The 17,357-nt window shown below is 34.7% G+C and overlaps 1 protein-coding gene across 2 annotated transcripts; it reads right to left on the bottom strand.

Moving 5' to 3' along the window:
• Window positions 1-9,474: 9,474 nt before the first annotated feature.
• On the bottom strand, window positions 9,475-12,479 carry LOC117932101 (disease resistance protein RPP8-like). Of its 2 annotated transcripts, none has more exons than XM_034853141.1 (2): window positions 10,806-12,477; window positions 9,475-10,211 (listed from the first exon to the last, which is right to left on the bottom strand). In XM_034853141.1, exons 1-2 carry the CDS (start codon window positions 12,367-12,369, stop codon window positions 9,670-9,672), a joined length of 2,106 nt encoding a protein of 701 aa, XP_034709032.1. In that variant the 5' UTR covers window positions 12,370-12,477; the 3' UTR covers window positions 9,475-9,669. The 2 variants fall into 2 exon arrangements, with proteins under 2 accessions (XP_034709032.1, XP_034709033.1); XM_034853142.1 differs by lacking the exon at window positions 9,475-10,211 and adding an exon at window positions 10,576-10,702 and having other exon boundaries at window positions 10,806-12,479.
• Window positions 12,480-17,357: the final 4,878 nt, after the last annotated feature.

Genomic DNA, 17,357 nt, shown 5'->3' on the forward strand with positions numbered 1-17,357 from the left:
CTCACCAAAGCTGTCTCAAGTCAAGTGTTCTCAAATTTTTTAGACAAGTTGGGCATGTGTGACATCTATGCACCAACTTGAGGGGGAGTGTTAAGATATTATGAATGTTTTTCTTATATCATTCTTTCCTTATATCATTTAGTGTTGAGATTTAGGAAAGTTGAGATATTAGGAATGTTGAGATATTAAGAAAGTTGAGATGTTAGGATATTAGTTGTTATTTCATTATATCATTATTTCCTTGTATCGTTCTTTCTCATTCTTAGAATGGTGATTACCCTCTATATATACTCTATACATGAACGAATGAAAGTATGAATGAAAAAACTACCATTTATCAATTTGAAGAGGTTGCAATGAAGATCTTGACTAAAGCGGCGTACATAACCCGGAGGTAGTAGTGAAAAAAATATGAATTTAATTTTTAATTTCAAAAATAAAAAATAATTTCATTTGAATGTTATTGGAAAAAAAATTAATACTAACTCTCAAGGATTTAATTTTTAAAAATTTTAAATAAAATTTAAAATATATATAATATTTTATAACGCCTACTTGAAACTCCTACTTTTTTTTTTCCTTTTTTATTTTAGCTTCATCATTTTTTTTTCTGCATACGTATATTATATTAATTTATTTTTCATTCTTTTTGTGTATGTAAAAATTTTCATTTCATTATAATTTTTCTAATCAAATTAAATTTTTTTCAATTTTCAATTTTTTATTTAAAATTTTATTAAACATTTTTTAAATATGTGTTTTAATCACATTGAATTTGAGATTTAATTAAATAATAACTTATTTATAACCAAACTATATAATTATGTTATATTATACTATTTAATTATTCAAATTAAGGAAGTTTATATCTAGCTTTAGAGTTATAGTTTTAGTAATCATGTGATCCTCATGTTACTATATAATGGATAATTTTTAAGTAAAATCTCATCATTTTTAATTAATTTTACAGTTATTTTTTTTTAAATCCAAAATTTATTAGAAAAATTATTAAAGTCTTCACTTTTTGTGATTTTTTTAATTGCAAAAACTACTAAATTATTGAAAATTTCCTTACTCAGATTTCGTGCTAATTTTTAATTCTTTTGAAATATTCTTTGGAATTTGTTAGTAAAATTAAAAAAAAAAAAATTATTTGATTTTTTAGTGCATATTGAACCATAGCCCCTCCTAACCATTGTTCCTAGTTCTGTCATAAAATTAATGAAAGGTTGCATACTTCTAAGCCCATAGCAGTTGAAAGTATAAAGTAGTTAAATGAGGTACAAATAGAATTAATGTTCAAAGCATCATGCTTGAAATATCTGCTTGGTATGCCTCAAATGAAATTTTCAGCCTATATACTTTTACAAAAATGTAACAAGAAGGAAGATGAAATGTGGTTTTTGGTTTGGGGTGAAGGCTTAAGATTTGAGTAGGTTGAGTTTAAGACATACAAACAAGAGCATGCTATAAAATATTAATTATACATCATAAAAACAAGTTGTAAAAGGTTATAAAATTAAATAAAATATATTATTAATCAATGATTCTTTTTTGCCTTCATGTCCCTCATTTTCACTTTCACTTTTTCTTGAGTTAAATTATTCACCTTTTATGCCCAATTGGGTGCAATTGTCTTTCCAATAATTTGGGGTTTGGCAAGTTCCTTTGTTTTTTAGTCTTGGAGTCATATTTATTAAAGGATGATTTGATTAAAAGGGATGAAATAACCTTAAATTTGTAAAAATAATCCCTCTCATATTTTATCGTACTTATTTTGACTCATTCTTAACATGAGTTCATTCACGGTTTTCTATTCAAGTATGAACTAATTATATTCATTCCTCATCTTTATCACTAGATAAATTTATTTCACTATGAATTACTGTTAGACCAAGGGTCTCCTAAATGAGTTTTGATGATAACAAATCATGTTTTTCACAGTTGAGTTCAAAATTAAGATGAGTTTTAAGTATTATTTACAAAATTCAATAGGAAAATCAAGTTGTTCATCAAAGGATCAAAGGTGTGTAAGATCAAGTGAGCATGAAGACCTATTAAGCTTAGGAACATTAAGTAAGGTAAATACTTGGGTGCACTTAGGTCTTTAAATCTATTCATGCGTCATTTAATCATACTTATTTTGAACTCTAAAGATTATATTTTCTTAATTCAAGTTCTTATAAAAGTATTTATAAAAGTATTTAACGATTTGGCCTAAGTATTAAAAAGGTTCGAATTTAAAAAAGAAGGGCATTTGAGCAAAAAAGTTTCAACCGATCAAGGGTATGCTCAATTGGTTTCAAAAGTTGTTCAAGAAAAATATGAAGAAGAATAATGTAGTGACATCAATATCAAAACATAAGGATAAAAATCTTTCGTTTTTTCCTGGTTAAGATTGGCAAGCAGCAGATGATATATTCTTGGAATAAATGTGTGAAGTAGGAGATGGAAGAGCAAGAGAAGGTTCCTCTATTCTCCAAGCTTCAAGCACGATGCTCAACAGCAGCCTGTTTTTTTGACCATTTAACCAAGTCCTCTTGAATTCCAACTTCTGATTCCATTTCATGACAACACCTGGAAGTAGAAGGAACACAAATAAGGTGCAACAGCACAGTTCACACTTCCCCTCTGTCCCATCCCTCCTCCCTCCTCCCTCCTCGTGAGCTGTCAGGGTCGTAATTCCACAAAAAGTTAAATCGGATCCATCAGTTATCAGGACTATGTAACAAAGGTCCTGTGTTATGCCCCATTCAACTAAGAAACAGACAGATTGTCTTTCCTTCTTTATTTAAAAAAAATATATATAGCACACCTAGATGTAGCAAATAGTACCAAGGAGCTGTTGGAACATGTGGCTGGTGGCATTCTTCTCACCAACACAAATAAGGTGCAACAGCACAGTTCACACTTCCCCATTCAACTAAGAAACAGACAGATTGTCTTTCCTTCTTTATGTATTTATTTATTTTATTTTTAAAAAAAAAAGGAAGATATAGAGCACACCTAGATGTAGCAAATAGTACCAAGGAGCTGTTATTGTTATGACTTTAAATTAAGGGAGAATCAGAAGTGACATCTAGTTGAAAAATTGTGACTACCAGATACAAAACAAAAAAACCTGGTATATCACTAAATAAAGCATCATTAGCATGTCAAAACGGAGATGAATACATTTCATCTAGTTTTTGTAATTCGGATTGTCTCGGAGACCAAGCTTAGAAAGAACAAGGCAGTAGGAATCCCAGTCAGTTCTACGGAGATACTTCAATAACTTCTTTCTCCTCTGGACCATCGCTTGAAGACCCTTCCGGGAATGTTTATCCTGCATTTTTGAAGACCATCACATGCATAAACAAAACATGATCATTCATCTTATAACAATTGCTGACTACAATATAATGGCAGCCTGCACACAACTCAGTAACAATAATTGTCCTCAAACAATGCACTCGAGCATTCGTGGTAAGCGATCACCCATTTTCTCCTACAAAATTGTTTCAACACAGGCACCTTATTAGACAAATGTTCAACTTAGAATTTCCCGTATGTCATGGTGCATACAAGATTGGGTAAAAAGCTCAAGCAATGGGAGCCATCAATAGCTTTATGAAAAGAAGAGCATTGGGAAGCTATTGAATGGATATCAAATATTTCAGGCATTACAGTAGAGGCACCATTTTATGTTCATTCAAAACTGATCTGAATTAACAGTTTTAGGTTTCACTCTTTTATCAAAATCCAAGAAATTCACAGTGCCAAAAGGCAAGCAAAAGGAAAATAGAAACAACAAACTGTAACCTGATACAAAAACATCACCCTAAAGGCCTAGAAAGACATAAAGACCTATACGACCTTTCATGCTTGCAAACCAAATCCACTTTCTGCAATCTTACTGAATCCTTGGATAAATTCAAACTTCATCAACCCATTGTTAATAATTCCACTCTCCCTTGCCACTGCCTGAAATGACTACCCTCTGCTCCCTTAGAAATTACAATTCCAGCCCACTTTTCTAAATGCCTTACTTGAGATTGAGTGATACAATTCTGGCCCCTCTCCTTTTCTCATATCCTTCCAATTTCTAAGGAGAGCCAAACACCCAGCCTCTAAACCTACTAATGACGATCAAAAAATCTCAAAACTTCTTTCTTTTTTTTTTCTTTTTTTGAGAAACAACAATGTAATATATTGAATTAGGAATTAAGAAAAATCTCGAACTTCATGATCACTCACAAACCATATCCCACCCCCACTTCTGGCTCCCCCCTTTTCCACTTGATTTGTTGCAATTGACCAAGCACTCCAATTTGCAAAGCTCCCTATCAAAGTCGGACATAGAGGAAGGCCTCCTTTTTATACTCAAAGCCACTACTCTATAACCCTTTTTAGCTTCCGACTTTCTCAATAAGGACACAATTTCCTTCTAATAACCTTCCACTAGCAAATCCAAAAACTTGCTAAAGGAGACGAATTTCCCAAAAGACAAATCGTAGAGGCTCTCATCTCCCATCGAGTCCCTCCTAGAGCTCCCACTCTCCAAAGCCACCACCTCCTCACTCCCCACATCTAGGTTCACACTCTAGGCATCTCTAAAGTGATTCTTTGGAAAGTCCACAACCAAACCCTTGCTGGAAGTCATACATAACATCCCATAACATCACCCTTGCATTCTACTACAAGCCCCTTGTCCTGCTCCCTCCACAAAACCAAGCTTTTGGCTGGACCCTCATCTTTGGAAATAGAAGATGCAGAAGAAGACCCATCCCCCATCCAACAAACTGGAGATGATAACTTACCTGCAAAACCTTCTACTCCAAACAAGAGGGTGGCATCTACAAATGGTGCTCCCTCCTCTAGGCTCTAAGAGGAGCGAACAAGCAAAGAGAGAGCTACTTCGTCACAAACCATCCTCAGGCCATCAAGATCAACTAAAGACAGCTAGCTCTTGATCCATAGCATCTAGAGGTTCCTGCCTATGCAATGTTGAGACAGACTCTCCTCTCTTGGGATGCCAGAATGTTTAACCAAAATCCCTTCTCACAACCTTCAGATTGATCTCTCTCCAAGGGTACAAGGCTATGAAAGCCCTCACTACCAGTTAAGGCTCAACCCACATCCCTTAATCTGCAATTTAAACCCCTTGGATTAGTGAAATGAGTCTGGCCCAATCCATAAAAGTCATGGATCAAGGGGTTGGAGTCTTTAACCATCTTCATTGGGCCACTAAAGTACCAAAACAATGTGACTTGTCTTTCTTGCAATGGGCATCCTCCAAAAACACAAGGCCTAAATCTGCAAGTCCGCAACCACCATCATAATAACCTAAAAGTAGTGGCTTTTCAAAGCCACCAGCTACTTTCCTAACTTTATGGCACCTTATGGCCCTAAGCCCAAAATGTCCCTGAGCTCTTGCAAACCAACAGTGCTTTCTTACTCACACCCTCTCTAGCATCTTAAGGGCCACCACCATCATCTTCTGCCCTTGCCTCCTGCTACTTTCCATCTCTCCCAGCTACAAACTGTGACAACCAAGTGGGACCTCCCACCACAATTGAATCAAGTAACAAAAAAGCCCCACCACCACCTGAAGTAATCTAGGAATGTTCTTGTCATTTGAACCCACAAGAATCCTTGCCCACTGGAGGTTACGCTGCTTTACAGTGCTTATATCCACCAAAACGAAGCCCCCATGACAATCCCTTAGATATTTAAATAATGTCTTGTCCCATACCCTAGAAGCTTGGCTCAAGTGGTAAAGGGATAGGAAGGCTTTGTGGGACGTCCAGGTTCAAGTCCCATGGGGACAAAAATTTACCTATCAAAAAATAAAAAATAATGTCTTATCCCATAAGTGCAGTGCTAGCCCTGTTAGCCTGAACCAAACCTCCTTTGCATGGATGTCTCTTCAAAAGCACCCGACCTCCAACAACCATCTATCCAAGGACAAGCACTTGTTGGCAAACCTCGTCAGACCTCTATGCAGCACCTCACTTGCATCTTCAATTGAATCCAATTCAAATAAGATGAGGGCTCCCCTTAGCAAAGATAAGTTGACTTCCCCTTACAAATGCCAATAGAAAAATGCACATTTCCTCAATGCTTGCAACTCTGTCACCATATCTGAAAACTCCCCCAACTGACCCACTAGACAACACTTTAGGGACTTCCTTAAGACAGACATCCTTTTCCCCATCTAAAACCAAACATCATCTCCCAATGCTTCTTTACCTTTCTTCACCTTGTCTGCAAAAGACTCATTAGATGAAACCCTTAATTTGTTTCTACCTTCTAATTGACCTATAACCAACAAAACATACCTTCCAACCTATGAGTTGGGGGGTCACTCCCACACTACTAACTTTTTCAGCCAAAATAAACACAACCCCCCCCCCCCCCCCCCCCCCCCCTTAGGAAGACCGTAACCCTTTTGGGAAAACAAAACAGACCTCCTTACCTCCAGAGTACGCTGAACAAAGGATGAAGCTTCCTATCTCATTACAACGGCATTCCAACATGTAAATTCTATCACCTTCCAACCTTTCCATGCTGAAAGGCTTCCCTCCTACACCCCAACAACACAGCTCCACCTCTTCCAAAAGAGGGGACAGACCTAGCTCACCAAATCTTATCCAGCTAGAGTAGCATCTGCTACTTTCCAAAATTTTTTATCATTTCTTTCGTGATCAATATTATTTTTTATAGATTGATTTTGTGGATGAATAGGGGATTGTATTGTATTTTTTTTGAAGATTGTATTTATCGTTTGGTCTTTCTTTTCTCGCTCTCATAAAGCATTGAGTTACCAATTAAGTTACTAAGGAGAATTATATTGTATTTTCTTAAGGATTTTATTAGATTTGTTTATGATTCACAATATTTCATGAATAAATACATTTTAAATTTATTCTAAAATATTTATCAATAATTATTTATATTTTTATTTAATTATTTTACTCCTAAATTTGGGGAAAATGGAATATCTTTAATCTTAAGCTCAAAAAGAGAAGTTGGAAAAATAATTGTGATAAAAGTTAAAATATTTAAAATTATTTAAAGATGATAATTTATCGTAAAAATAAAAAAATAATGGAAAACTTTCAAATTAAATTTAAAATATATGATAAGGATGAGAACTAATTAATTAAAAACAAATCCAAATCCTTACCACTTATTAAAAATATATATAAGTATGAAAATTAAGTTAATTCAAAAGCATATCCAAATTATTACTACTTATTAATTAAAAATTAATTTTTAAACATTTACCTTAATACATTATTAACTATAATATATGAATATGACTTTATTATTAATTAATTTATTATAAAAAGTATATAAATATGAATTAATTTATTAAAATGAAGAGTTATTCATTTAACGTGAAACCTTCTATCTAAAAAACTTTTTCTACCCAAATTATCCCTATAAATAAAACTCTTCTACCTAGAAAACCCTTATAAAAAAATGAATTACCTTTTATATAAAATAAGTTACATGTCTTTTTTATTTCTTTAATTTGTTTGTTTTCCACCAGTCATTATTCTGTCTTCAATTTTTATATTTATAAATAAGTAAAAATCCATTAACCAGTTTGCTTGCGAAAATAATATTAAATTTCCATTTTTTAACAAATCCAACAATTATCCTATAAGTAAACTCTTTCATACCATAACATCCCTTATTATTTATTATAATTATTAATATTAGATCAAAATCATTATGCTTCCAAGTTTAATTATCTTATCTAACCATTCACCTTCCAATCTTTTATCTATAAGTTACCATTAAGTTATTCTAAATTGTTCCTATTGTTTGAATATTAAAAAATTAAATTAAATTACAAGATTGAATCCATTCACTTACATAAATTTTTGTTCTTCATTTTTAAGTTGCATGCTACGAATTGTCATTGTTTAAATTTTCAGAGTTGATTTGAGTTTGAACTATTTATCTTGCAATGCTTTTAATGTTTGGGCATGTGCAGTTAGTATTTTCAAAATTTGTTTTTTGTGTTTGAGAACAAAAAAATCACAAAAAAAAAAGTTTGATAAGAGAATGTTTTTTGTTCTCAAGTATTCTTCCTGTTTTCTAAAGCTTGGTTTTTAGATAACAAAAAAAAAAAATTAGAATGATTTTCATGTTTTCAATGAGTGTTCTAGTGTGTTCTTTGTGCATTCTCGCCTCTTCTTTGCACTAAGGCAAAATTCTTTGCACTATGAGGGAAAATTAAAAAAAAAAATTGGGGATGAAAATGGGCAAATCGGTCTTACAAAAATTCAACATTATCCGGTTTCTTTTTTTTTGGTCATTTCCATTTCAATATATTTTTTTTTATATATATATTTCAGGATTTTATCATATTTCAAATCCAAAACCTCCATAAATTTTAGAATTTCCCAAAAACCAAACAAAATATAAACAATAACACAAAAAAGACTAAGAATGTAAAAAATAAAAAAGAATAATTAAAAAAAAAAAAAAAAAAAACCGAAACTTTACCAGGAATCTCTGCAACAACCACAAATCTGAATTTTGGCCTTAATGAATAATGTTTTGATTTTAGAAGAGAAAAATAGTTCACCTGCATAAAAGTTAATTTGGATCTTGGAAGAGGAACAAGAGGAGACAAAGAACTGAAAAGAGAACAGGGAGATACAGAGGAGGGAAAGAAATGAAAAGGTATTGATCTTGGTTTTCGTCCCAATATGTTATATATATAGTAAAGATTAAAATTTTTTTATAAATAAATTAATTTGATTTACTTTAAGAATTTTTTATCTTTTATATAATAATTAAATATAAAATATAAAATTTAATTTTAAATAAAATTATAAATATTTAAAAAATTATCATAAATATATCATTATTAGCTAATTTTTTATATTATTAATTATATTCAAAATAGAAAAAATAGATCATAAGTTTCCAAGTATAATGCATTATTGTTTGATATCATAAATTTTATCTTCATAAAATCCAATCATTGATATTTACCAATTTATGATATTTTAATAGGATAATTTACTAATTATTGAAATCAAACATATTATAAAGTAATATTTTGTTTAAAAAAATTAAAACTAATGCAAAAAAATTTCAAAATGGAACATTCTTTATATTTAATGAAATGCGAATGTAAAAATTATTTATAGATTTATAACATCAAGTTAATTAAAGAAAATACCCAACTTAAAAAAAAAATGCAACAATAACAACTTCCAAACAAGTTTTTTTATTTTATTTGTTGTTAAAAGTTATTTTTATTAACTCAATCAAACATGTTTTTCTTTGTTTTTTTGAATAAAAATTATTTTTTAGAATTTAATTTTCAAACATAATTTTGTTTACGAGAACATCAAAAAATTATTCTTAAAAACTATTTCAAAAACACTTCCCAAGCTTTTAGAAGTGTACGGGCTTCTACTCTTGCATGTATTCTGTTGGTTTTCTCTTATTAGAACTCCAGTGAGGTTCAATTATAAACTGACTGATCACTTTATTTGAAAACGTGGAAGCATCTTACACAAACACGTATGTTTCACAAAAGCAGAAAAAACAAGGAAAAAGACGAGCTTAGACAGTAGAGAAGATTTGTTGCATTGGAAATGCTCTTCAATACAGTCCAAGCATTTCCTGGTAGCGCTTTATGAAACTTCTCCTGAGCCTTCATGATGCCGTACGCCTCCACCCGTGTATTGAGGTGGCGAGGCAGATCTTCTCCGGATCTCCTCCTTCAATCCGAGAAAGCTCATCCCTTAACTCAGGAGACAAATCATACAACTTTAGGTGCTGCAAATTTTTTCGTTGCAGCAATCCATGGGAAAGACTCTTCATTTTAGGGCAAGTATCAATTACTAAATCCTTCAGATCAGGCATTGCTCCTTCCTCCACAATCAATTCTTCTAATTCTTTCAAATCCCAGAGCATAAGGGTTTCGAGTTGCTGGAATCCTCCAGAAGTACAGACCATCTTCTTTACCATAGAGGAACAAAGGGATAATCTGAGAAATCTCAAGTTTGGCAGCTTCTCTAGGGTCACCATTGGGTTTTGCTCTGCATTCCGATATCGCAATTCCAAGGAGATGAGGTTTGGAGGGTAGAATTCAATTTCATCGGGGAACCTTTCGAGCCTTCCACTTATAGTTAGATGGTAAAGGTAGGTGTGGTCTGAGAGAGGCATGAGGTGCGGCATGGTTAACATTTCCTCTCCTGAAGTAAACAAACACAAGGATTGAAGAGCAGTTAGCTTTTTTACTGACTCGGAAAATCCCTGGTTCTTTGTTTGTGCGATTTCGGTCCATACAATTGTCAGTTCTCTAAGCTCAATTAATTTTCCCAAGCCTTCACCACAGCACCAACTGCCTGCTCTTAAACATAACGATTGGAGGTTTGTTAGGTGGCCAACACTCAAAGGGCCATTCCTGCACTTATCTATCACTGACTGGCTTGAAACCACTCCACGACAGTATAGATGTCTCAAATGGTGCAATTTCCAAATGGTAGAAGGAATTATTTCAATTAAAGTGCTTCGAAAGTCTAGGGTTTGTAGATTTGTAAGACGACCTATGGACGATGGAAGCCTTTTTATGCTGGTTCTCCTTAAGCACAGGTACTTAAGGTGGATAAGTTCTCCTATGCCTTCTGGGATGGTATTGATAGTCATGCCTTCTAGGTCCAGTACAGTGAGCAATTTGACACGCCTGTATAAAGATCTCAAAATGTTTTCTTGGAAGCATTCAGAAAAACAAATGAAAGATCGGAGACTACGTAAAGTATGCAAGTGTTTAGAATTAGTCTTCTTACCCTGATGAATGGTTAGTCGACGAACACTAACAGGGGATGTAGAATCAATGCTTTCATATCCCTCGAAAAATTTTGTATCTTTGGCCTCAGAAATGGCAAGGTCTCGAAGTAGATCGTGCATGCGACAGGACATCGCTCTTCCATCGAAACTCTTGTCAGCCACTTGAATCATGCTTCTATGTACCAATTCCTGTAAGTGATCTTCCGCGACGTCTTCAACTATTTCTTCTCCCCTTCTTTGTATAAACCCTTCTGCAACCCACAAGTGGATCAACTTATCTGTCCTGATTTCTGAGTCTTCTGGGAAAAGACCACAGTAAAGGAAACAGGACTTCAAGTAACACGGCATATCATTGTAGCTTAAAGCAAGGACCCCCAAACATGAGTCTGGACCTTGATTTAGGTGCCAAGTTAGGCTGTCCAGTACTTTTTGCCAGGAGAGCGGTGTCTTTTCTTTTCTTGATAGAAGGCCTCCCAAGACCACAATTGCAAGGGGCAAACCCCCACAATTTGCTACAATTTTCTTTCCCAACTCTTCCAATTCTCTGGGGCAAACAGCATTTGCACTCCCAGCCAGAAAAATTTTCTTGAGAAAGAGCTCCCAGCTCTCTTCTTCAGTCAGAAAAGAAAGTTCATGGGGAATGGCTTGTGGATCAGCATAAAAACCAATCTCTTTATTGCGTGAGGTGATCAACACCCTGCTGCCATTCACCGAGTCAGGAAAATACAAGCCCAGCCTATCCCAAGCTTCATTTCTCCACATATCGTCCATAACTATCAAGTACTTCTTGGTAGTCAGGTAATCACGAAGCCTATTCCCCAACTCGCTCTCGTCCATTTTACTCCTTTCCTCTTCGGAGAGAATCCTAACACAAACAGCAACGCCTAGCAAAAGCTCCCTGATTGTATACTCTTGAGAGACATAAATCCAAGCATGACAATCAAAGCATTGCCGGACATCATTATCATTATAGACTTTCTTAGCCAGGGTAGTCTTTCCCAAGCCACCCATGCCCACGATGGACACCACAGCTCTCCGCATCTCTCCATTAAGCAGATTTTGCTTAACGCTTTGTGCATCCTCTTGAATTCCCACCACGTTGACTTCTTCCACAATCGGAGCCCTCCTCTCTTTATGTGGCACAACTTCGTTGGACGAGCTTGCAGCTGGTAAGGTTTTGACACCGTACCTTGATTTGTTAGCCATGATCTTCTCAATCTTGGTATTGATCTCTCTGATTCGAGACTCGAGCTTGTGAACAAATCGTAACTTAAGGAACTTGAGGCATTTGAGACTTCCTTGCTGTTGGTGATTCATCTCGAACATGAACCTGTCGATGACATCTTCGGCGTCATAGGTTACGTCCCTGATCTGACTCACCCAGAGCTTGATTCTTGGATCATATCTGCGCTTCGCATCCGCGTCTTTGAGAAAAAGGCGCATCCATTCGAGCTCGTTACTCAACAGCTTCACCTGCTCTTCTACTCTGCTGAGTAGAAATGCTTCCTGGGAAAGCAGGTCAGTTAACTTCTCTAGAAAAAACGTGACAATACTTTCAGCCATTAATTGTTTTCACAGTTGTTGCTGATCAACTGACAACCAGGTTTGTTGCTTTTAAATCCAGCTAAGTTCCCAGTTTCAAGGCAATTTCCGGGCAAATGGGAAATCACTTTCCGGGCAATTTCAGTTTGAATTTCCACTTACCATACAATTTAATGTGGTAGGTTAGGTGGACCCACTTGACCTGCTGACTTACCTCCGTTTTCCATACGGTTTCATTTTGTCAATTATGGTGGGCGGACTCAACTTAGCCGCTTGCTGACTGTCACACCCTCGATTTTGGCCTAAATTTTTCACCTTGGATGTGCGGTGCTAAGGACCTTCCTTAGCCAACCTTCCTTCCCAGCACACTTCGAAAGCCAAAGCAACACCAAGCAAGCAAATAAGGAACCAGGCAACATGCAAAGAAACCAAAACCAGGGACAACAGAGATACGGGAACCTTCCCAACTTGTATTAATTCTCAACTACAAGAATACAAAATTGTTCTCCCTGAGTCAGAGAGCAAGCTTACACCCCTAAGCTTTCAGAGAACCCAACTCACAATTCTCTCCCTCCTCTCTGCCCGTCTCAAGGATGCAGGTGCCCTTTTAAAAGAGACACTGCTGCAGTTACAATTCGAATTTCAAAAATTCAAACATGGAGCCATTTTGGGTGGTTATGCAACTGGCTGGAACCGCCCTGAACCGCCTTGCACAACCACCCACCCTCCAGGTCGTGGCCTGCTCGTGGACCACCTCCATGCATCAAGCCTTCAGCACCTCAGCCAACTGTTTGACCTGGTCCCATGTTGCTCCAGCTAGCTGCCACTGACTAGCTGACCAGCTACCTTGCCTTGAGCCCATCTCCTCAGCTGCTGGTGAGTCCTCCTAACAAGCTGCTGCCTTCCCCCAAAGGTGCTGCTTGTGACCGAGTGCTTCACCAACGTGCCTTGATCAAGGCTCTTTGAACTAGGCAGCATGCGCGGACCAGCTTGACCAGGTCTGGTGCTTCAATGCAACGAGCCATGGCATTGCGCCCATGGCTGATCCCTTCTTGGTGCACAGGGCATTGCGCCCCTGTGCTGTGAGTAGGCATGTCGTGATGCGAGTCAGCTGCTGCCCCACTAGACCATGACGTTGCGCCCATGGCTTGCTCAGCTGGCTCACCGCACAAGGATTAGGCGCCCTCGTGCCTGCGCGGGGAGGAGGTAGGCCGCACCTGGCCCCGTGCTGTTGCGGCCACAGGGTGCACCCTCACATGTCGTTGAGCCCATGTGGGTGTGCGCTCGAGTGCCTTCCGTGTGTCCTAGGCACGCCCAAGGCCGTGCCATGGTGCCCCCTTGGTGCGCTCAAGATCCCCCTCGGCGCCCCCTTGAGTCACCTACCCCCCCCTTAAAGAGCAATACGGGCCGTTTTCAAAGTTTCTCCAGGAGACATCAAAATGTCTGAGGAGACATAATGGAATTATTTAATAAATAAAATAATTTCCAATATTAACCCTCGACCCTCATCTGCACCCACTTCGTAGCCCACAAGTGTCTGGTGCGCGCTTGGCTCGCCCTTGGTGCGCGCGCGGTGCGTTTTTGGCTCGTCCGCGATGCGCGCCTGGCTCGCCCTTGGTGCGCGCGCGGTGCGCGTCTGGCTCGTCCGCGGTGCGCGCCTGGCTCGCCCTTGGTGCGCGCGCGGTGCGTGTCTGGCTCGGCCGCGGTGCGCGTCTGGCTCGCCCGTGGTGCGCGCGCGGTGCTTGTCAGACTTAACTTCTGCCTTCTCACTTATCTTCTAGGGGTTTGAACCACCAACCCTCTAGACCCTCCTTGCTTCACTGTCTAGGTTCTCATGGGTGCAAGGCCCCCATGAGCCTTTTCCTCCCTATTCGAGTCAAGTGGCTAAGGGGCTGACACTGACCGTCTAACCTATTTTGTCAAAATTTCCATGTTATGAGTGGGCCTAAAAGTAAAGTTTTGAATAAATTGTACTTTCTTTTCTTCAGTTTTAAAATTTTAAATAAATTTAAAAAAAATATATAATATTTTATAAAGCCTACTTAAAACTCCTACTTATTTTTTTTCCTTTTTTATTTTAGCTTCATCATTTTTTTTCTTCATACGTATATCATCTTAATTTATTTTTCATTCTTTTTGTGTATGTAAAAATTTTCATTTCATTATAATTTTTCTAATAAAATTAAATTTTTGTCAATTTTCAATTTTTTATTTAAAATTTTATTAAACATTTTTTTTTAATATGTGTTATAATCACATTGAATTTGAGATTTAATTAAATAATAACTTATTTATAACTAAACTATATAATTATGTTATATTATACTATTTAATTAGTCAAATTAAGGGAGTTTAGATCTAGCTTTAGAGTTATAGTTTTAGTAAACATGTGATCCTCATAATACTATATAATGGATAATTTTTAAGTAAAAAATCTCATCATTTTTAATTAATTTTATAGTTTTTTTTAATCCAAAATTTATTAGAGAAATTATTAAAGTCTTTACTTTTTGTGATTTTTTAACTGCAAAAACTACTAAATTATTGAAATTTTCATTACTCAGATTTCATGCTAATTTTTAATTCTTTTGAAATATTCTTTGGAATTTGTTAGTAAAATTTAAAAAAAAAAAAAAAGTATTTGATTTTTTAGTGCATATTGAACCACTGCCCCTCCTAACCATTGTTCCTGGTTCTGTCATAAAATTAATGAAAGGTTGCATACTTATCTAAGCCCATAGCAGTTGAAAGTATAAAGTAGTTAAATGAGGTACAAATAGAATTGATGTTCAAAGCATCATGCTTGAAATATCTGCTTGGTATGCCTCAAATGAAATTTTCAGCCCATATACTTTTACAAAAATGTAACAAGAAGGAAGATGAAATGTGGTTTTTGGTTTGGGGTGAAGGCTTAAGATTTGAGTAGGTTGAGTTTAAGACATACAAACAAGAGCATGCTATAAAATATTAATTATACATCATAAAAACAAGTTGTAAAAGGTTATAAAATTAAATAAAATATATTATTTATCAATGATTCTTTTTTGCCTTCATGTCCCTCATTTTCACTTTCACTTTTTCTTGAGTTAAATTATTTACCTTTTATGCCCAATTGGGTGCAATTGTCTTTCCAATAATTTGGGGTTTGGCAGGTTCCTTTGTTTTTTAGTCTTGGAGTCATATTTATTAAAGGATGATTTGATTAAAAGGGATGAAATAACCTTAAATTTGTAAAAATAATCCCTCTCATATTTGAATTTAAAAAATATTTAATTTTTTATATAAATGTCCTTCAATATTTATACTATTTTTATGTAAATTTTGAAAAATCAAGTGTAATTAAAAAATTACATACATTATTAAATTATTTAATCTTTATATATAAAAAAATTAAAATAAATGAAATAAATTTAAAATAAGATATAAAATAATTCATCAATTTTGACTATAATTTTTATTTTTCTTATTTTTTCTTTCCTTTTAATTTTTGAAATTGAACATCGTCCTCCTCCAACAACAAACCCCATTAACATATTTTCTAAATTTTGGGGCTCGTTTGGTCATATTTTTTTACATTTGTTTTTAAAAATTATTTTTTATTTTATAACTTAAAAATAATTTTTTAAAAAAATAAAAAAAATATAGACAAACGGAACTCATGATTTCCTTTTATTTTTAAAAATCTGTAAAAATAACTTTTATTTGTTCTTTTAAAATTGTGTTTTTATTTCATTTTGTTTTTAAAATTGATTTCTTGGGAACAAACGGTAAAACAGTATTAAAAAAATTTTAAAAATAAAAAGTTATTTTAAAATCATAGGGTCAAACAAACACTTAATTTTATTCAAAAATTCATCCACTTATTCCCATGAACTACACCAAATTGTAAGGAAAACAAAACCCAAAAAAAAAATTACTTTCTTCCCAATGCCCTTTCCTTGGTGCATTCATACTCATGCAAAAAAAACGTTGGGTTACTTTTTAGCGCTCATCTCGCTGCTACGAGGATTTTTATCCCGACATTTCTGACGTTTCTCCCATCATTATCATTATTGTCTTGATCTTTACCCACTAACTTACGTGTTAAATGACCATAATGCCCACCATCATCTTCTCCTACGAACTTTGCATCACGTAAGACAAGGTGGTGAACGCCACGCTCCACGTGGACGCCGTGAATGTATGTAGATAACCATGAAGTGTCCTAACCTAAGATTAATACTTAGTGAGGTGGTGGCCGTCATTTTCATGTCGTGATCCCGGAACCATCTTTCTTTGAAGTCAAACTTGGTGGGCCGTTAGTGCATGAACCAGAAAATGAGTAGATGCTGACTAGACAAGACCTCTCATGATGAGTCATTCACTTGAATTGGTGGATACTCCTCTATGTTTCATACCTTAGCTCCATGTAGCTTGTCCCATAATTTTGCTTTTTCTTCTTTAATTACATACCGTCCAAATTATGACAATACAAAAAGAAAAAAAAATGATTATGTTTTTGTCATCAAGTACTGATAAATCAATTTAATAATTTAAAATAAGTTATTAATTAAATTAAATATATATGATAAAATAACTTAATAATATAACGTAAAATTAAAAATAATTTTAAGTAATAAATAAAAATAATTTATTTATTTTTAATTTCACATCTTCATTTTATATTTTTATTATATTTACTTTCATGATTTTTTTAGTAATTTATAACATTCATTGTTACTCAGCCTAATTTACCATAATTATAATTTATAAGGATAAATTTATTAATTAAATTAAACACAAATGTTTTAAATGTGAATAACTAAAAATAATGTCATCAAAAATTCAATAGCATATAATTTAATATAATTACATAATTTAGTTTTAAATTAGTTTTTCTTTGATTAAATTTAAAAATTTTCAAAATTAAAATCAAAGACAAACCATACATCAAGAAATTGATTTAATAAATCTCAAATAAATTTTTTTTTTTTTTAACCTTTTTTTAAATTTGAGGGTGGCATTTGTCC

This window comes from Vitis riparia, chromosome 15 (genome assembly GCF_004353265.1).
Source record: "Vitis riparia cultivar Riparia Gloire de Montpellier isolate 1030 chromosome 15, EGFV_Vit.rip_1.0, whole genome shotgun sequence".
In the NCBI taxonomy this organism is placed as follows: Eukaryota; Viridiplantae; Streptophyta; class Magnoliopsida; order Vitales; family Vitaceae; genus Vitis; species Vitis riparia.

What these genes read in the sequence shown, in the direction of transcription:
- LOC117932101 (XM_034853141.1), bottom strand. Translation starts at nt 12,369, where the DNA reads ATGGCTGAAAGTATTGTCACGTTTTTTCTAGAGAAGTTAACTGACCTG. An exon ending in TCGACTAACCATTCATCAGG is followed by an intron (nt 10,212 to 10,805) that starts GTAAGAAGACTA and finishes TGTTTACTTCAG; the next exon opens with GAGAGGAAATGTTAACCATG.